At 38.8% G+C, this 19666-nt stretch overlaps 1 protein-coding gene across 6 annotated transcripts in view; it reads right to left on the bottom strand.

Annotated features, from left to right (window-relative positions):
* Positions 1 to 19666, bottom strand: part of LOC129352880 (rho GTPase-activating protein 8-like) — a 101050-nt gene that overhangs the window by 27702 nt on the left and 53682 nt on the right. For 4 of the 6 annotated variants that reach the window (XM_055022077.1, XM_055022080.1, XM_055022079.1 and 1 more), the window contains 2 exons: positions 15761 to 15867; positions 14981 to 15104 (listed from right to left, as the gene is read on the bottom strand). In XM_055022077.1, the coding sequence (XP_054878052.1) occupies positions 14981 to 15005 (25 nt within the window). In that variant the 5' untranslated portion in view covers positions 15006 to 15104; positions 15761 to 15867. Of the gene's footprint in view, positions 1 to 14980; positions 15105 to 15760; positions 15868 to 17059; positions 17101 to 19666 lie in introns of those variants that run through there. The other 2 variants (XM_055022082.1, XM_055022078.1) reach the window with 2 other exon arrangements.

Raw genomic sequence — 19666 nt, 5'->3', positions numbered from 1 at the left:
TATATTTCTGACTTCAGAGTTGTGTGACACTGAAGATAATATTCTGGTTCTGGTGCCAGCGTCCAGTCATGCTCCTTCTAAAACTGGGTCATTTCCTCAGATTTGCATCGTTTGCTCCAACATCTTGTGGTTAACTGAGTCTGGCTGCAGACGTTTGACCTCGTCCCTCTGGGACCAGGAGGTCAAACTCTTAACATCAGAGGACAAACCGGCTGCAGAAAGTCCGCCTAAAAAAAATCACACTAATGGACTCTGTGTGGCAAAAACTATAAAATCAGTCATTAGCCAACAGTGGTGGCCACTGCTAAAAATCTATGTATCCCATTGATCTAAATGCTAAAGTGCTACAGTGCTAAATTCAACAATGTTGATTGTCCACCAACTTGAAGAATCCTTAACTGTCGCAAACCAACTTCAACACAAAAGTTTAACTTTATTCGACAAACAGCCAAATAAACGAGAGCTTCAGAATTTATGAAAAAATATTAATTTAGGGCAATGTTAACTTAGAAAACATGCTAAGGTGCTAAACAAAACATTGATAAAAAAAATCCCCACAACTGCAACAATAACATCAGAAATCCAGATTTCATATCGGAGCCTCCAGCCGCTCGCTTTAGGCCATTGCTTTCCATTTTAACACAATAGTTTATAAAAACATATTTAAAAAATATCATTTCACATTAATGAGCAAAAGACAAATGTAAATGAAGAACATAAACATCATGACGTGGTTGAAAGCTTCGGCTGACCTTTGCTCTTGATCGTCCCCTCAGGGCCAATCAGAGCTTTAAGTCGGCGTTTAATTAACTCAGCAGGTCGGCTGTGAGGGAGCATCATCACCGTTCTCCTGGCTAACAAGGCGAGACCTTCAGCAGCATCCCTGCTGACCGACAGCCAGCCTGGCCGAGGCGGCGGGCGTCTATAAGCGGCTCCATCAGGCTGTGAATCAATGCGTGTCACGTTTCACCGCCGTCCTGAGGAGGCGACTGAGCATCAGGACAAAGTCAGAATCAACTCGAACACATCAACGACAAACGGAAAGAGCAACAAACCAGCAGAGACTCTAAACTAACAAACAAGAGGCAAATTTATCACAACATACCTGTTTCATGTAAATTGATAGCAATAATTACTGATTAGTTCATTTGTTTTAAATATGAAATACTTTATCTTTTCTGTTTTGTGTGAGTCACAACAACATTTAGTTTGGGATCAGTAACGTGTTTTTGAAATATGAAAGTGATGCTACAGTTTTATCTCTGCCTTCACTTCCCAGAATGCTGTGCGGTTCTTGATTGTAGTTCAGTGAAATTACTGAATATTCTATCAGACACATTATCTGTTGATATTGATCATATATCAATATGATATTGATATATTGATCATATATCAATATCAAAGATATATTGCGATATATCTTCTTTCTTTCCTGATTTTAAGGATGTTGCAATATTCTTAGTGATTGTTGCAACTTAAAATGACTGATTTTGTCGATCCGTTTTGAAAAAGTTGCAAATTCTTTTACGTTTCAGTTTTGCTCTGGTATTGCTGCACATAACCTTCCTCCAAGAAACAAAGTATTTTAATATTTAAAGTGTTAATAACATTTTCCAGCACCTGCCAGGCAGCACGTTGGAGCAGCTCTGCACTTTCACTGAGATGTTTTCTCTTTTTCAAACTTTCATTTCTGTCTTTTGTTTTGGACACTGTGTAATTGGATAGACTTTTGGCAAAACTTTTCACATTGTTGATATATTTAATTTCCGTTTGGGATCAAATAACTGTTTTTGAATTTTAATTTGAGTTCTTAAAATAACAACCTCACTGCAAATAAAATTATGTTCTGAGAAAGGTCAAGAATTCAGAATCGGGTTTTAAAGTTAAGCTGAACTTTATAATAAATACATTTAAATAAATAGTGATTGAAACTTCCTGGAGGAACTTATAAATTACCACCGTTTACTGACAGCAAGATAAAGATGGTGCACTAAAAAACCTGGATCAAAAGTGAAATTGTTTGGTTCTTGTCAAAAACAAAAAAAGTTAAAGAAGAAATGCAGAAATAGAGTTTGAACATAAACATGATGAAACACGCTGCTTGAAGGAAGCAGTTTTTGGGTTTAAGGTTCCAGCGGAGTCAGGAATCCTGCATGTCTGAAAGGCGATGGAGGATAAATCCTGATCCCTGCTTGGTATGCAAACACACACACTCTGCTCTGCCTGTTTCAGTCAGACAGACTCCTAAAGAGATGTGACAGGCACCTCAGACGGTCGTGACTCATGGAGCGCTTTAGATAAAATCACGTCCGAAAGCAGAAGACGACGCAGGTTTGGCCTAAACGTCTGATCGCAGCGACTCCATCACTTCCTGGTTCATGAGGAACAGGCAGCTATAGATACGTTTGTTATCACTTAGGTTTTATTTTTATGGTCTCTATAGCACTGAGATTATATGGTGTTTAATACTGCAGTACTTTGCTGATGTGAAACAAGTTTGGTTTATTTAGGTTTGCCTGTATGGATGTAGAAAGACAGAAAGTAGTTAAATAGAAAATTATTCTCACTTAAAATGAGTTTGTAAAGTTTAATAAATGTTAAAGATTTTTACATTGCTCCTGAAAGTCGTTAATGTCAAACTGATAGTTCCAGGATGATTGATGGATGGATGGATGGATGGATGGATGGATGGATGGATGGATGGATGGATGGATGGATGGATGGATGGATGGATGGATGGATGGATGGATGATTGGATGGATGGGATGGATAATTGGATGATTGGATGGATGGATGAATGGATGATTGGATGGATGGATGGATGGATGGATGGATGGATGGATGGATGGATGGATGGATGGATGGATGGATGATTGGATGGATGGATGGATGGATGGATGGATGGATGGATGGATGGATGGATGGATGATTGGATGGATGGATGGATGGATGGATGGATGGAAGGATGGATGGATGATTGGATGGATGGATGGATGGATGGATGGATGGATGGATGGGATGGATGGATGGATGGATGGATGGATGGATGGATGGATGGATGATTGGATGGATGGATGACTGGATGGATGGATGATTGGATGGATGGATGGATGGATGGATGGATGGATGGATGGATGGATGGATGATTGGATGGATGGATGGATGATGGATGACTGGATGGATGGATGATTGGATGGATGGATGATGGATGGATGGATGGATAATTGGATGATTGGATGGATGGATGGATGGATGGATGGATGGATGGATAATTGAATGATTGGATGGATGGATGGATGGATGATTGGATGGATGGATGGATGGATGGATGATGGATGACTGGATGGATGGATGATTGGATGGATGGATGGATGGATGGATGGATGATTGGATGGATGGATGGATGGATGGATGATGGATGACTGGATGATGGATGACTGGATGGATTGATGGATGGATGATTGGATGGATGGATGGATGGATGGATGATGGATGGATGGATGGATGGATGGATGATGGATGGATGGATGGGATGGATGGATGATTGGATGGATGGATGGATGGATGATGGATGACTGGATGGATGGATGGATGGATGGATGGATGGATGGATGGATGGATGGATGGATGGATGGATGGATGGATGGATGGAGTGTTATTATTTTTATTAAATATTGACACTGTGTTTCATTTTAAAATGATTCACATCTTTATAAAATTAAAAGTAGAATTTAAACATATTTTTAGTTTTTATCATTGGAATAACATTCAGCAGTCCACGTCCAACTTTAACCTGCTGGTGGCGCTGTAACGCTCTGTTGAGTCAGTCAGGCAGATTTATCTTCAGGATATTTCTACACATTTGCTCCGTTTCTTGTTTCACTCCAGTTTTCTCTGACGGTAAATGTTTACATGCTTACATGAAAGCGAGGAGGACTTTTGTTTTGCAACAACCGGCAGGCCGGAGGTGTCACACGGTGGAGGGAGAGGCTTTCCAAGATCTGTCACCCGAGCCGGCACATTGTTTTCCCCGCAGCGACGGGAATGCTGCGCTGGTGCTGCTGGGAGTTGTGGGAGTCTAAACTTAGAGGACTGAGCGCATGCTGCACCTGTTGTCCTCCACCCGTCAGCCTGCTGGTCACACCTACGAAGAGCTGAGGAAGCTGCCGAGGCGTTCGGGGGCCGTAGGACTTCTGGCTTCATTGAACTAACTGAGAAACTTTTAACTTACAATCAAACCACAAATCGTCTCGATGTTCAAACTACGGCTGAAAAACTTATCACGACATCAGTGTTTCATATCAGTCAATAGCAATAATTATTTATTATTGTTTTAAAGATTTGAAATACTGCCAAACCTTTCTGTTTCATCCAAGTTGTTTTTTTTCATTTATTTTTAAGCTGTAATGAGGCACAGTGGTGAATCGAGGCCTGTCATAATAAATAAATCAATTAATCACACGATAGATTGAAACAAGCTCAATAATTTCCATCTGTGTCATTCATCAATTTTCTCTCTTCCTACCAAAAACTGGCTGATAAAAAGTCTTCATTCTGGTGGCTTAATGTCAACTTTTGTTAAAGGAATATTTTGTTTGCAGATTCTTCAAAATGCATTTTATTTGTTGTTTCTGTTGGTTTGTTTATTTATTTTGGATATTTAAAACGTTTCCATTCTCAGGGTTTGATTCCATTTCCAGACTTTGAAAGAAATCAAAGTTTATTGACCTGTGATAAACGTTATTAGGTCATTAATACCATTATATTACATGAAGGTGATTTGAAAATGACAATATTATCTTTTATTGCGATAAAATCTGGAAGAATTTATCATCCGGCAAAATTTATTGTGAAACCTGAAACTGCTGCTGCGCATCTCACTCAGCAGGGTGTTGCTAGGCAACCAAAGAGTGAGTTAGTTGATGCCACAAACCCAACTTACTGAACAATTAATTACATGAAAAATTAAAATAAATGATGATGAACAATAATATTTTTATAATGATAATTTTGTTTACAAAGACGCCGTAAAACATTTTATTTATGGTTTCTGTTGTGTGCGTTTTTGTTGTTGTTGTTTTTGGCTGTTGTGTTTTATTTTGGATGTGCAAAACATCTTCAAGTGTTAACTTTACAAAATTAAAGTTTATTGGTCTTTAAGTGAACAGATTTTCGGTGCCTCAAACCAACAATATTATTGATCATCACAATAATTCTGGGACAATTTATTGTCCAGAAAAACACGTTATTGTACTAAAACTGAACAGAAACACTTTAATAAGGCGTGTTTGTTAAAGGTGCTCTTTAATTTCACCAGTTATGATTTTAATCATGTATTTTTATAATTATTCTTAAATTTGATATCTCAAAAGGGTTCCAGATGAGAAAAATCAGTTTGGTTAAATCTGTTTGATTAAACTTCAGAACAGATTAAATTAACATGAAAAAAAAAATCACATTAGATTTTAATCATAAATATTAGCAGCAGCTCTATTAGAGGACGAGTTATTAATATTTCTGACAGCTGTGTGTGAGTTTTGCGGAAATGAAGACGCTGATATTAAGATGATATAAATAGTTTGAATTTGCTCCACATTTTGGGCCAAACATTACAAATGTTGACAATAAGTTTGGTGACAGAACCAATTAAGCGGCTCAGCGCTGAGTCACAGTCGCCTCAGTAGTAGCAACAGGCAGCCAGAGGCGCAGAGATAAAATTAGATGATAATTGTTGTGCTAAAGGCTTCCCATTAGTGGCGTCATACATCTGCTGTTATTTAACCTCCCTCTGCTCATATGCATGACAGCATGTCGCTGTGAATTACTGCGCCGCTTGAAGGCAGCAGACACCTGGCTGCACCTGAGCTGCAGCCTCAGGGAAACAGGGACAAACAGCTACAGGCGGGTTTTTGCATCAGCTTGTTTCAATTCAGCCACATTGAAGGGTTTTCCAGCATGAATACCACAGAATCGCAACTAAATTCAAATCCAGACTTTGACTAGGCCACTCTAAAACCTCATTTTCAGACTGTAGAACATTTTTCCTGAGGATGTGTTGTTTTGGCAAATGTAAGTCGGGCCTCTGTGTTCTTTTGGGTTATGGGTGGCATGGATTAAAAATATAATGTTAGGGTTTTTTTTATATCAGATCCAATTTTTAATACAGTAAAACAAAAATATATAAAATACAAGAATAAATAATCAATTACAATTCTCATAATAATATTTTGCCTTTCTTCTCATAACTTATTGCCCTAACATTGCGTCGTAGATTAATAATTTTAATAAAAAATGTTCTTGCTTTCTTTCCTAGAAACAGAATTACAGATGAAGGAAAATATTCTGAAGACGTGGCTTTTATTTCAATCATGGAAATTTTACCAGAAAATTTCTTTTAAAAATTGTTTAATGAGAAAAAAGCTTCTCATCACTTCATTCAATGCAGTTCTTTCTTCCAAACAGTTGCTTGCATGATTGTTTCAAAGTGCAGCTATTGTTAATTATTTGATGCTGATGTCCTAAAAGATCAATTTATTAAATATTATCTGCAAAGGTTTTACCAAAGTATAACTTCACAAGTTGCTCAACGTTCCTTGTTTTATTTTTTGTTATTTTTTGTGCAGGTGTTCCTGGAGAATTACTACCTTATTCTCCTAATTACAAAGAAATTAACAATCATAGCCTGGCTCTAGTATTACATCACAGAGTTGACATGAATTCAAAGTTCAAATAAACAGAAGCTATAAAAAAAAATGCTTGTCAAACGAGATGGCCGCCCGTAAAATGTGTTTTATTTTGGGTAAAATGTAAGTAAGTGAGACAAAAATCAAAAACTAAATCTGTCAGTTTTATGAGAGCATTTAAAGGGGAACCATTAGTGTTTAATTAAAGCTGATGTGAGAATCAGTTAATCAGATCAGACAAATGTGTGTTTTTGTTTTCTGTACCAAAGACAAAGGCTGGTTTTAAAAGGCAAAATGCTGAGTTGTCCCCCAGGATCAGTGCAGGAAATAAAATGAGGTCTCAGTGTTATCCCCCCTCCCTCCACTTCAGCTGCACGTAATTAGGTCCTTGACAAGGACGCGGAGTCCCCCATCCGAAGACTCTCCGTCCTCTCCAGCGTAAAACGATTTGACTGCGTGACAATAAAAGCCTCCATACATCATCCTCCTCCTCCCGACTCGGCATCATAAACCTTCATGTTCTGTTTGGCCACAAACTCCTCCATTTATTACCAACCCTTCATCACTCTGCTCCTCTGCCCGGCCAGCTGTCCATCAGCAGCAGCAAACACAGAAAGACAAACGCTGCTCATCACCAGACGCAGCTACGGCTCATCAGTCAGACATTCTGCTTGCCTACATTACCCACAATGCCAAGCACAAACGCCATTATGATTTACAGCTTCTAACTTTTCCTTTTTCCCACAAATAAATCAACTCTTCTAGCTCAAACCAAGCAGAAACTGTGACTGAAGTGAATCTAATATGTTGGCTTATTTTATCATCAGAAAAAAATGTCTCATGGTCTTCTACCAAAAACCGAAGAGAAATCATGTAAAATCTGACGCCATTTCATTCTCATTTACATTTGGGGAAGAAGGAAGTTGCGATCAGTGTTTTCTTCAGAGGCTTCATGTTGTTTTCTTCAGTAATTCTTGGTGCAGCGCCCCTACAGGCGAGGAGGGGAACAAGTTCCTCAATGTGTTTGGTTGCACCATGAAAGAGAACCACAGCAGCTGAAAACGTAACAAATTTAGCAATTTTGGTCCTCAACCAAACCAAATCCACTGGACTATTAGGTGTAAAAATTCAAATTCAAAAATACTTTATTTAATTTCCCTCTGGAATCAATAAGTGTTGCAGGACGGTGGACTAGAGTTGGATATATCTGGTCTGGTGTTTCTGAAAGTCACCAAGAATACTGGAACCAGCTCAATAATGATTGGTTCAGACAAAACAATCTGTTTGATAATAGAGCACAAATGCACTGTGTATTGGAGTCACCTATTAAAGGCTTTTTGTGTTCAATGACAGGCAGCAAAAAGCAAAATATGTATTCAGCGAGGAGCAAAAGAACTTCAAGGTCATTCTACTGAGCGAGAAAAAGAAAACATTTCAGGGATAAAAATTCCTTACATGGTGACGCAAAAACTGCTCAAGAGAGGACAGAAAGTGCAAGTTTCAGCTGCAAGAGACCACAGGAAGTCCTGAACGTCAGAGCTAGCACAAAGGGCGAAGAACTGTGACCTGAGGGGACCATTCAATACGTTTCTCTATGATCCGCTCGATAAACTGTCATTGGGATACGTGGGATATTTGCGGAGCAGTCAGCAGTCGTTCTGCTCCAAGTGATTCCTCCCTTAAAGACCTTGAACTACATGTTTGATGCACTCCTCCTCTGCATGCTGCATCGCTGCGGAGGACTTAGGTCACCTCTGATAGGTCCTCTGTGTACAAACTGACCATCTATAAACAGGAACACAAAGAGTCTAGATCCTGACCTTACGGTACAAAATGTGACGTTGTTATCAGAAGTACAGGAAAAACAAACCAGCCAGGTTTGGACCAGTTCAAGGACAACAATTTCTACACAACATCTGTTAAAATGTTTGAGTCTCACTTCTGAGAAAGTGTCGGGTAAGTTCAGAAAATTAACGTCTAAATTCCAGAAAAGCACCTGAAAGTTTTGAAAAACAACCTCTTACTTTGAAAAGCAGAAAGCAATTCAGAAAATCTGTCACTAAACATCCAATCAGGCCTGAATGGCCCTCAAAGTTAGTGCGCCATCTTGGATTTAACCCACAGAGTTTCCAACTGCATCTCCAACCAACATCAGCTTCACATCCTGTTGCATTCACTGAACCTTGGAAACTTTGAATGTTTTCTGCTTTGGTTTTATTGGCAGTAAATAAATTAATTGTTTTAAGAAGCTAAAACTTCCCAGCAGATCATTTGATGTTTTTCTCTAGAACAAATGAGTTCTAATTAACCGGGTCCATTTGGGTCGTACCTCATCCAGCTCCGCCTGTCAGTGTGACCTTCTGCCCAGCTTCACTATGGAGACACTTATGAGATAATTAGTGCAGCTTGCAGCTCAGCCTCTGAGCTGGAGCTAATCCACCTGAGTCGGTCTGAACCAAAGAGATTACTTTCATTCAGAAAAAAGTTATTTAATGGGAGTTCTGGTTTCCATATTCATCTGTCTTCCATCTGTCTTCTTGTTGGAATATTATCTTAATGTTTCTATCTTAGTCATGTTTAAATCTTTTCAGTTCTTGAGTGTTTCCAAGTGATTTCTGGTGCAAATTTTCTCCATCCTGCAGCACCGTTTGTCAATATTTTCACCAGAGAGTTGAGTCTCCGGATACTGGATTATGATTCTCATAAAGACACAGAGCAGCGCAAAGGTGTTCACATTTTGTCACATTTCAACCATAAACTTAAAAGTATCTTTGGCGAATCAACGCAAAAAAGTGCAAATACGTGAAGTGGAATAAACCTGGGTGATTGTTTTCAAAAGATTTATTGAATATAAATAAAGTTGCTTCATTAAAATTTGAATCTCAGGTGACTGGAATAAATGTAAAAATATTGGCATTTGAGTCAGGATTGGAAGTTGGGGGTCAAAAATTGTCAAAAACTTTAGTTGCATTAAACAGCTGCCTCCGCCTTAACTGATGTCAGATCTATATAGAAAGTAATAAAAAGTCACATTTATTGTCATAAATAAGAGCAAATATTGCAAATATTTCCAAATTAGAATCACAAACATTTTGATTTTTATTGCAAAAAATCTACATGTATCACAAAATCCTGGAGGGACTGAAATATCAATGAATTATAAGAATTCATTGATATTTTAATAGTTTGTGAACAAATTTTATCAATTCATTTTGGCCAAAAACAAAAATGAGTTTGACACACCTGGAGTAAATGTAACCCGACTGCCAACATCTGATTGGTAAAATCGGTTTTCATATGTATTATTCACTTCATCTGACTGAGTTTGAATTACTTTGCAAAGAACAAAGAACTGAATTTCAGTTTCTTGATGTGTAAAGTTGTTAAAAACCCAAAAGATTTGCAGCTGTAGAGCTGATTCCAGAAAATACCGACTCTGGAATACGGAAAGAAACAAAAGCCACATGGACGAACGGATGGATGAGAGTTTTCCTTGTGAAAAAGAAGATCACAACTGTTTTTCCAACTATTTAAAAGGAACTCAACAAACAGGGTAAAAATCAGCAGTTTTTCCCTGAGCATGATGCAGCAGGAGATGGAAAAATCTGGTCAAATAAAACAGTTAATGAGGAAAACTGTTCAGAAGTGACATTAAAGGACCTGCGCTCTGCGTCTCAGAGGAAATACTCAGTGCCGCTGTGATCGGAGGGTTGTGTGTCTGCTACCTCGTTATAATTGCCTCTGACTGGGGTTATCTCACTGCGGGTAATTGCAATAATTGCCTTCTTTCCTGTCATTCTGCACCAACTTCCAGCAGAAACAAAGAAAAATATTCATATCTTCTTCTATTTAATAGCTGGGAGTTTCGAGTAAAAATAAAAAAAAGCACTGCATATAATCAAAATTAATTAAATGATTTATTTAATTAATCAAAAAGGAAGACAACAGAACAAAGTTCGGATGGTGAAAGGTTCAGTGCAGCAGAGGAAACTGTTATTTTTCATCCCTGAAACATTTCAGAGCGCGAATAAAAACTCTGCATGGCTGCATGCTTTTACCACGGTAGCAAATTCAACAAAAACGAGAAGCCAATAACGATCAGACAGCAGAACAAAGACCCGAACAATGTGGCCGATCCGCAAGGCCCAATCTATTCAGTCTGATTCTACGCTTTGTGCTTAGTATCTATTTTAAATTATGTTTTAGAATTTATAATTTCACTTTCTGAACCATTTCAAAGGTTTGTTGTAGTTTATTTTTACATGTTTGACAAATCTATTGTTCTTTTCAACTTCATTTGAATTATTTTACATTGCTTAGTTTAGTTTATTGACAATAATTATTAATAAAATAAGAGTTATTAAATGTTGGTAATATTTCCTGTTGGAAAACTTTAATTAAAAACAGAATGTATAAACTTTTATCTCATAAAAAGAGAATTATTGGCCAGATGATTTTTAAAAATGTGGTAATATTTGACTAATTCATGATTCTCTTAGTAATTAAATCCTTTTGATTTAGACATCAAACAAGTCTAAATGTAAAACTCCTGATTTCCTTAAATCATTTTACAGAAAATGTGTTAAGATATTCCAATCACAATTAATAGTGATGGCTGTTTGCAGGAATCTGTGTTACAGTGGATTTCAAGAAGCCTCTGACTGAAGACAATTAGCAAATAAATTTATAATTCAGTACATTTATGTCCTGAGTTTAAGAAACAAAATGTTTTAAGTCAGTTCAGCTGTTTTTCTGTCGGCTGATGATGAACCTCAGGTATCGGTGCATCGCAGTTTAACAGGAAACTGAACATAACAGAAATCACAAATGAAAAGTTAAAGTTTTTCAGTGCCAGGGAAGCACGTTTTTATGCTTTGTTTGTGAGCTGAAAGCAGAAACTTCCTGGCTGCGGTGGGATGTGGCAGGTCAATCTCTGCCACTCAGCATCCATCCCAGGGAGGTCTGCCCCAGGTTGCCACGGATACCGGCAGTCTCCTCCTCTTCCTCGCCCGCTGAAGGAGCGAGGCTGAGAATTAATTCTCCTTTGGACCTTATTTCTTCTTCCCGCTCGGCGGCAGAAGACGGCAGCGATAAGCCGGACTCAGTTAGTCGCTGCGGCCGTGATGCAGCGCTGGAATTACCTTTAACTGCTCCGCTAATGTGAAAAGCGGGATGATGTATGTGAAGGTGATGACGGGGCAGCAGCGGCGTCAGGCAGCTTTTTTACCTCCATGCAGGGTGAATAATAACCACTCAGGTCAGCAGCAGCGCTTTATTTCAGCTCACCTTGCAGCGTCCTGCTGCGGCTGCTTGAAGCCCGCAGATAAAACCAGAACCGAGTCAAACAAGGACACGCAGTGATAAGAAAACCCATCCTGCAGCTCACCGCACGCTGCTACAAATCATTCAATCTGTCAATTATCGACTTCTCTTCTTCTTTATGGTCTGTAGATTTCACTCAGAGCTGGTTTTGGTTTACTTGAGCTGCCAAAACACAAAATCTTACAATGCATTTTATTTTTGTTTCTATTTCAAATACATCAAAACCATCAAACTAGACAAAACTAAGTCATAAGTAACTTTTTAGCAAAATATAGGAGCTGTTTTAAGTCAATACATTCAAAACATTGTTGAAAAAGTACAAGTTGAAACACCAGATTATTTAAACGATCATAAGAGATTTTTCCCATAATCTATAACGGTGTGCCAAACTCATTTTCGTTTTGGGCCAAATCAAGATCGCGAATGCTCTTAAAGGGCCGGTTGTGCCAGAATGTATTCATAAAACCTGCTAAAAACAGTTTCTTAAATCCATTTCTTAAAATTAAATAATATTACTGAACATCTTTTCAGTTCCTCCAGAATTTCACGATTGTTTTTGTGATTTTTTTGCAATAAAAATCAAGGTTTTTGTGCTGCTAATTTGGAAATATTTGCAATATTTGCACTTATTTATGACAGTAAATGTGACTTTTTATTACTCGCCCAGCCCTAATTTCACACCAGGGGCCTCCCAGTTGGTCTCGTCTTTCTGATCCCAGCGTTCCCAGAGTGTTCGGACGCTGCCACTCCAGTGATTGATGGAGCTATTCTTGCTGTGGTGATCCGTTACGTAAAACCCCGTCAGACCCTAAAAATAAGAGCTGGCTTTCTAGGACGTTCATTGTTTGTTTTACTGCAGCAGCAGCAGGAATCCGAAGCCCCCCGACCGCCCGAACTGCGATCCGCCGCGCGACCCCTCCCACATTAGTCACATTAGAGCCGGCCACGTGCGGCGGTGCATGAAGGTTAGTGACGTTTGGCTCAATGTGACGACGGAGGGAGGGAACCTGGAAGTGCTCGGTTTCCAAACAACCAATAGGAACCAAGCAGAGAGCCAATCAGCAGACAGAGGTCCAAAGTAAATATAAAACGACGACAGAGTTCACACATCTGAAAGTTTGCGAAACTTAAATGAAGAAACACATCTTAAATCTATATTTTTCACTTTGTAATCTTCTGTTTTATCTGTTTTTACTCAGTTTTTACACTTTTTAAGACCACTATGAATGAAGTTTAAAATCTACAGCATGTCCGAAATTTCCAAAAACTATTGCATACTTCATTAGTAGTGCCTTTTTGCACAGAATGGATGCAGCATCAAACATGAGTCAGTGGCAAGACAGACGCAAAAAGACAGAACCCTCTGGTAAGCTAGCTAGCAAGAGTTAATTAGCAGCTAATTAGCAGTAGCAACTAGCCTCCAGTCACAGAATATAATGAAGATGTATTTGTCTGATTTAAACTTTTACCTGATAGCAAAATCCAACAACAAAAATAATGACATAGAACATATGAGATTAAGTAATTCCGCCAGAAATCTGAAAACTGCTGAAACACTGTCGGCTGTGATGAACCATAATTATTCTTATGTGTCATTAAGCAAAAATTGTCAACCAACAGCCTGCAACATTCTGTCTTCAATAATCTTTTTTAGTGGCAAAATATTGTCAAGGATAAAGGAGAAGCAGGTTGGCCAACATGTCGATACTTTTAAAGGAACAGTAAAATTTAAAATCTTTTTTTTTAGCTTTATATCATATTATTAAAGTTGTTCCCTCATCAAAATCAAACCTGAAGTGCTGCTTTGATTGTTTCACGCATGTTTGAGAAATCCTTTATCTCCACTGCAACCATTCAGCTGTGCAAAATGTCTGGGTGGACTTAGCTCCGCCTTCGAGACGTACTCCCCCACTCAGCTCCTTCAGACTAGCCAGGAGCAATTAGCAAACCCTTGGCGGAACTGAGCATTTAATGAGATCATTATAGGAGCTACTTCCCAGTGCAATGCTGGTATAAATGTGGCTAAAGGGTTAAAATAGCCGCCAGGTCATGATGACTTCCTGAAGGTGAAGTTTCAGAAAGAGTCACAGCTTTTTAAAGAGACAGAGACCCAATCCCATGGCGTTAAATTACAATGTCAAATTTGTTTTAAGTCATATTTGACATATGCAGCATTTTTATAACAAATGAAGGCAACAGTTACTTTATTATGCTATAAAATGTGCCTAGAAATGACATATTACCGCCTCTTTAATGTTTTCATCAGTTAATATTAAAATATGTCGGGTTTTTTCACGGCCAACTCAGAACCACTTTAGATTACGTTTTTAAAGTGAAACAAGAAAAACAACCCAAAGCAAAATTTATGTTCATCCTTTCGGGAACAGGAACAAACATGATCCAAATGTCTGTCTGTGTGGAAAATCTTCAGTTCCTGAGGTCGACCGCGTCTTATTTTGTCTCTGGCAAACCCGTCTTCAAACCTGCAGCTCCACACATGAATAATCGCCTCCATTAAGGCAGGAAACTAAGGCGCAGTCATTGTTTGTGCTGCTTCCCTTTGAAAACATCGTAAAGACACCCTGACAGTGAATCATGAGCGCATCGAGCGTGTGATTACAATCTTCACCACGCATTCTAACGAGCCCGCCGTTACGCCACGTCGCAGTTTCCATCAGTTGTGATTTTATATGACGGCGCGCGCTTGTCGGACGGCTTCACCGGCCGTGCTAACGGAGTCTGGAGAGAGGTCATGGCTGCACATGTGAGGAGGCTTTTTATAACAGCAGCACACACTGATTTATTTCAGGGGTTTGCAGAAACAGCAGGGCTGAAGGTGAGGACGACCAGACAGGAAACATGATTCTTTTCTTTGATAAAGACAGGATGGACTGATCGGAACAGCTTTGACCGATTGGTAAAACGATGCAGACCTGAACCCAGAAAAATCTACACAACTGAACTTCAAATGTTACCTGATGCAGCGGGAAAATATGTCATCTCTCTGCATGCCGACAGTCTGTGGGTGACCTGGGTAATTTCCTAATGCGTCCCTGTGGAAAGGAGCGATTCCTTGGTGAGCGCTGAGGTCACCTTCACCTGCAGGTGTGTCCAGAAAACAAACAAGGAAAACCAGTTTACTGCTGTGCCACAGCTGCACAGATGCTGAGAGGAAAAAATACTTGAAACTCAGATTCACCCACAAGTTAAAATAAAGCAGAGGAAAAGCTATTTTTAGTTTTTTTAAGTGCTGTCACGATGTCTGTGTTTGATGGTGGACCCAAATGCAGATGTGGTAGATGAGGCAGATGAGGAATGTTTTCATAAAAAATGATCAGAACTTACAAAAAACAAAGAAGAACGTAGGGAGCCAGAGAAGAATAAAAACATAAATCCAAGGGAAAACATCGGCAGGGTAAACCAGGGGAGAGACGGTTTACCCAGGAGGATCCAGCAAGGAGTAACTGAGAATGAGTTGAATATAAACTGGGATGATTGATTATTGAACAAGGAGCAGATAAGCAGCTGATTAGAAACAGGTTGCAGGTGTGAGGAGAGAGAAAGAGAAGCACTAAAGAATAACTAAACCTAAGGAACATAATAAACTAGAATCATCAAGGAAGGACTGAACTAAAGTAAAACAGGGAATAAACTAATATAATAAAGAGACACTAATGAATACAGAATAAACAAACCTCAAAACAACACAGGATTCTAACAGCTTCATGTTTATAATTAAGCTAAACTGAAACTACCTGGAACTGCAGTTGAGTTATCCATCCATCCATTGTCTTATCCTCTGCAGGAACATGGGGGCTGGCGAATATCTCCAGCAGTCATTGGGTGAGAGGCGGGGTACTTCCTGGAAAGGTCATCAGTTCATCACATACGCACACCTAAGAGCCACTTTAGAGACCAACTGACCCAACAGTCAGTGGCTTCATTTGAACCTTCATAGCTGAAGAGATGAAGCTTTTCTAAACACAGCTGTGATAACAGGAAATCCTCCTGCAGGCCTGAGTTACTGATACTGAACAGAGAAACTTTAAACTGGGATTAAAACAACTTCACAGCAGATTGTGACCTCAGTATGGATTATACTGAAAAGAAAAATATAATTTTTCAATAACACTTATATCCATCTTTGGTTTCTATGATAGAAAAACTAATTTTGTGATGTTAAAGATACCAGGGGCCATTTATGGTGTAACAGTGTAACAAACCAGAAAGGTATTAGATTGTAACTCCGGGTCTTTGTGCGTCTTGGTGAAATTAATGTCTGCTTTATTTAGAAAAACATATCCATCGTTATCTCATGAATAATTGTAAATTATCTTAGTCCAATAAGAAAATGAACAAAGACTAAATATTTTGAATGGGATAAAAACAAGAAAACTAAGCAGAATGATGGGGAGTTTAATGCAGAACAACAACATCCTATAAAATGTAATGTAAATGTAAAAAGACTAATTTGTGTGCTGATTTCATGATGAATTTGCTTGACGCAAACCCTAAAAAAACAACAAAACGCCTGACCTTACAATAAGTTTTGTGTTCCTGGGGAAGATTCACTCAAACCACAAAGTCTAAAAGTCTGTAGAACTTCTTCAAATTAAGTAAAAGTAATTATTTCAGAATAACAGATTTTAAAGCTGCTGTTCAAAGTAAATCTTCTTCTCTAACTTTACCTGATTTGATTATGAAGTCGCTGATCCCAGATCAGTGAGTTTAAATGAAATCAAAACGAGGGAAACCGCTCAGCTGCGGCGGCTCATTTACATTGGAGTGTGGGATTTCACCAGTGGGGAGGTGTCCCACTTTACATCCAGTGTTCAAGTCATTCATGTCCTAATTCTATTTCACGCTAATTCAGTCTCATGTATGAAGTGTCTTCACAGCGGGAATGGGACCAGTAAGCATCTGCTCCTCACACTCCTGAATTACTGCTCAACGTCTCCGTTGACGTTTTCTAAAGTAAATCTGGAATTAAAGCAGCTTTTTATGAAACACCAAGAAAGCAGCATTTATCTTACCCTGATAAATCATGAACGAACCTTCAAATTCTGATAAAATGTCGCTGTGCCACAGTTGAGCCTTCATCATACATAAGCTGGAGTTCTGCAGAAAAAACACAACAAGCTTCTGACTATTTTTCAAACCCAACTCCTCTAAGTGACCCAGAACAGCACAGTTCAAACCTCCGGCTCTCTGACATCCATTATGGTGACAAGGATAACTTTTTCAGGCTGGGAAAGTCCTGGTTGCTCTGTTTGGATATGAAAAGGGGCAGATTTAATATTTTAATCCCAGAAGTGTGTGAAACAGTTCATGAACAACCTGAAGACGAGGTGACTGTGTTGGAGTGTCCCACAAACTTTAAAGAGGCCAAAATTATGATAAATAACAAAAATCAAATGAATTCAGGTCTTATCTTTGGACAGAGCCAGGAGTAATCAGGCGTTGTGGCTCATCTTCAGTTATTAAAGCTTGAACCTAGAGATCGGGCCCAAAATCTGAGTTTGAACCTTCGCAGACGCATAAAGACAGTTACAAAATCAGCCTTCTGCCACCTGAAACACTGTTATTACTCTATAAATCACTGAACAGCTTAGCACCAAACTACATTATCAACCTTCCAGACCTCTCAGGTCTGTAAGGAGCCGCATGGAGAAGCAACATTCAAATCTGGAACGAACCTCCAGATAACAGCTGAAACACTGAGCTGTTTAGAGCTGCTTTTAAACCATAATAAATGGAACATTGATCAACTTGATGTGTATTGATGACAGTTTCCCAGATTGGTGACTGCACAATGTTTTTATGACTCTTTATTTTTATGCTTTTATCATGTATTACACTTTGTCCTGCAAAAATGCAAAAATGTGCGACACAAATAAACTTTTAAAGCTCGCCTTAAAACCCATCTATTTTACTCGGCTTTCAACTCCAGCGAGATCTAGTTTTACATTGTATGTTTGTTTGTTTTAAAGAGTTTTTATTTGTTTTTATCTATTTTATGTACAGCACTTTGTATCAGCTGTGGTTGTTTTAAAGTGCTTTATAAATAAAGTTGGTATGGTGTTAAGATTTGCCCCTTTAAGGTTTATTCCAGATGTTTGTCGTTTCCCAGCAACCTGCAATATCAGGAATGATGGACCTGGGTGATGTTTCACCAACATGTGGAGAGAAATGTTTCAAACACGCAGCTGGTGCGCGCGCGTGTGTGCGTGTGTGTGTGTGTGTGTGCGCGCGCGTGTGTGCGTGTGTGTGTGTGTGTGTGCGTGTGTGTGTGTGTGTGTGTGTGTGGGGGTGTGTGTGTGTGTGTGTGTGTGTGTTCATGTTGCCAGCGATGAGCTCACAGGATGCTGGGAATGAGCTGGTGTGTTGCTGCAGAGGCTGCAGCCAGCTGGAGTTGGGATTTCGCCATGAGTCAAACGATTTGGGTCGGAGTAATGAGACAGACACACGGAGAGAGGATGAGTAAGAAAGATTTTAAAGTGGATTTGGAAACAGGAAGACAGGTTGCTGCACCAAATTCCCTTGAAGTTTCCAAACGGTATAAAGGAGCTAATAAGCAGCCGGCGCAACCAGCTATAACTCTTGGTTTTCCGTCTGGCTTTAACAGACTCCTCACTGGTTTTGGTTTCAGTGAAGTTTCTGCAGATTTAAGACTTTTTAAGAGTTTAAAGATCGTTATGAATGGAGTTAAAGACTTATATCGCCATAAAAATATGAAAATACTTTTTGATTTACACATGATAGAAGCTGCGTTAGTTAGCTAGTTCGCTGATTAACAAGGGTATGCTAGCATATGAGTTAGCATACCCAATTGTCTCGAGTCACAAAGCACAATGAAGATATCTTTTTCAAACTTTTTCCAGACAGAAAAGTCCCACAAGAAAAAAATACATAAAATATACAAGATTCAATAAACCTGTCAATATAAAATGTTAGCATTTAAGGTGAACTTACTTCTTTATGTAAACAATTTAAGACAGTTAAGGAATGTCTACAATTCCTTCATAATTGTAGACAGGAAAGAAAGAAAGAAAGAAAGAAAGAAAGAAAGAAAGAAAGAAAGAAAGAAAGAAAGAAAGAAAGAAAGAAAGAAAGAAAGAAAGAAAGAAAGAAAGAAAGAAAGAAAGAAAGAAAGAAAGAAAGAAAGAAAGAAAGAAAGAAAGAAAGAAAGAAGTTATTGCAGATTTATATAATTTATATACATATTTATATATCTGGTAACATAAACTATACTAACTACGCCACACAGTTCAGATTAACTAACATGATGCATTCAAGTCTGACAAAATGTGTAGAAGTTTAAGGGTGTAAAAACTTTTGCAGTCTCAGTATCTGTTTAAAAATGAACTTGATGCAGTTTGTGTCTCTGTTCCTGCTTCTGTTCATTGTTCATTTATTTTCTGAATGACTCCCCCCTCCTCCCCTCCTCGGGGTCAATCCATGGGAAAAGAAAGTTTTCCTGCAGCCCTGAGAGAAATCCAGTTATTTTCGGACAACACGTCACCGGTTTTAGTTGCAGCCCAGAAACTTCTTTTCATCATCCAGCTCGCTTTCTTCCCTCTCTCTCTCTCTCTCTCTCTCTCTCTCTCTCCTCTCTCTCTCTCTCTCTCTCTCTCTCTCTCTCTCTCTCACTATGAACTTGT

The sequence above is a fragment of the Poeciliopsis prolifica genome, unplaced genomic scaffold, assembly GCF_027474105.1.
Source record: "Poeciliopsis prolifica strain line A6 unplaced genomic scaffold, Auburn_PproV2 SCAFFOLD081, whole genome shotgun sequence".
NCBI lineage: Eukaryota > Metazoa > Chordata > Actinopteri > Cyprinodontiformes > Poeciliidae > Poeciliopsis > Poeciliopsis prolifica.
This window is presented reverse-complemented; position numbering and strand designations above follow the sequence as displayed.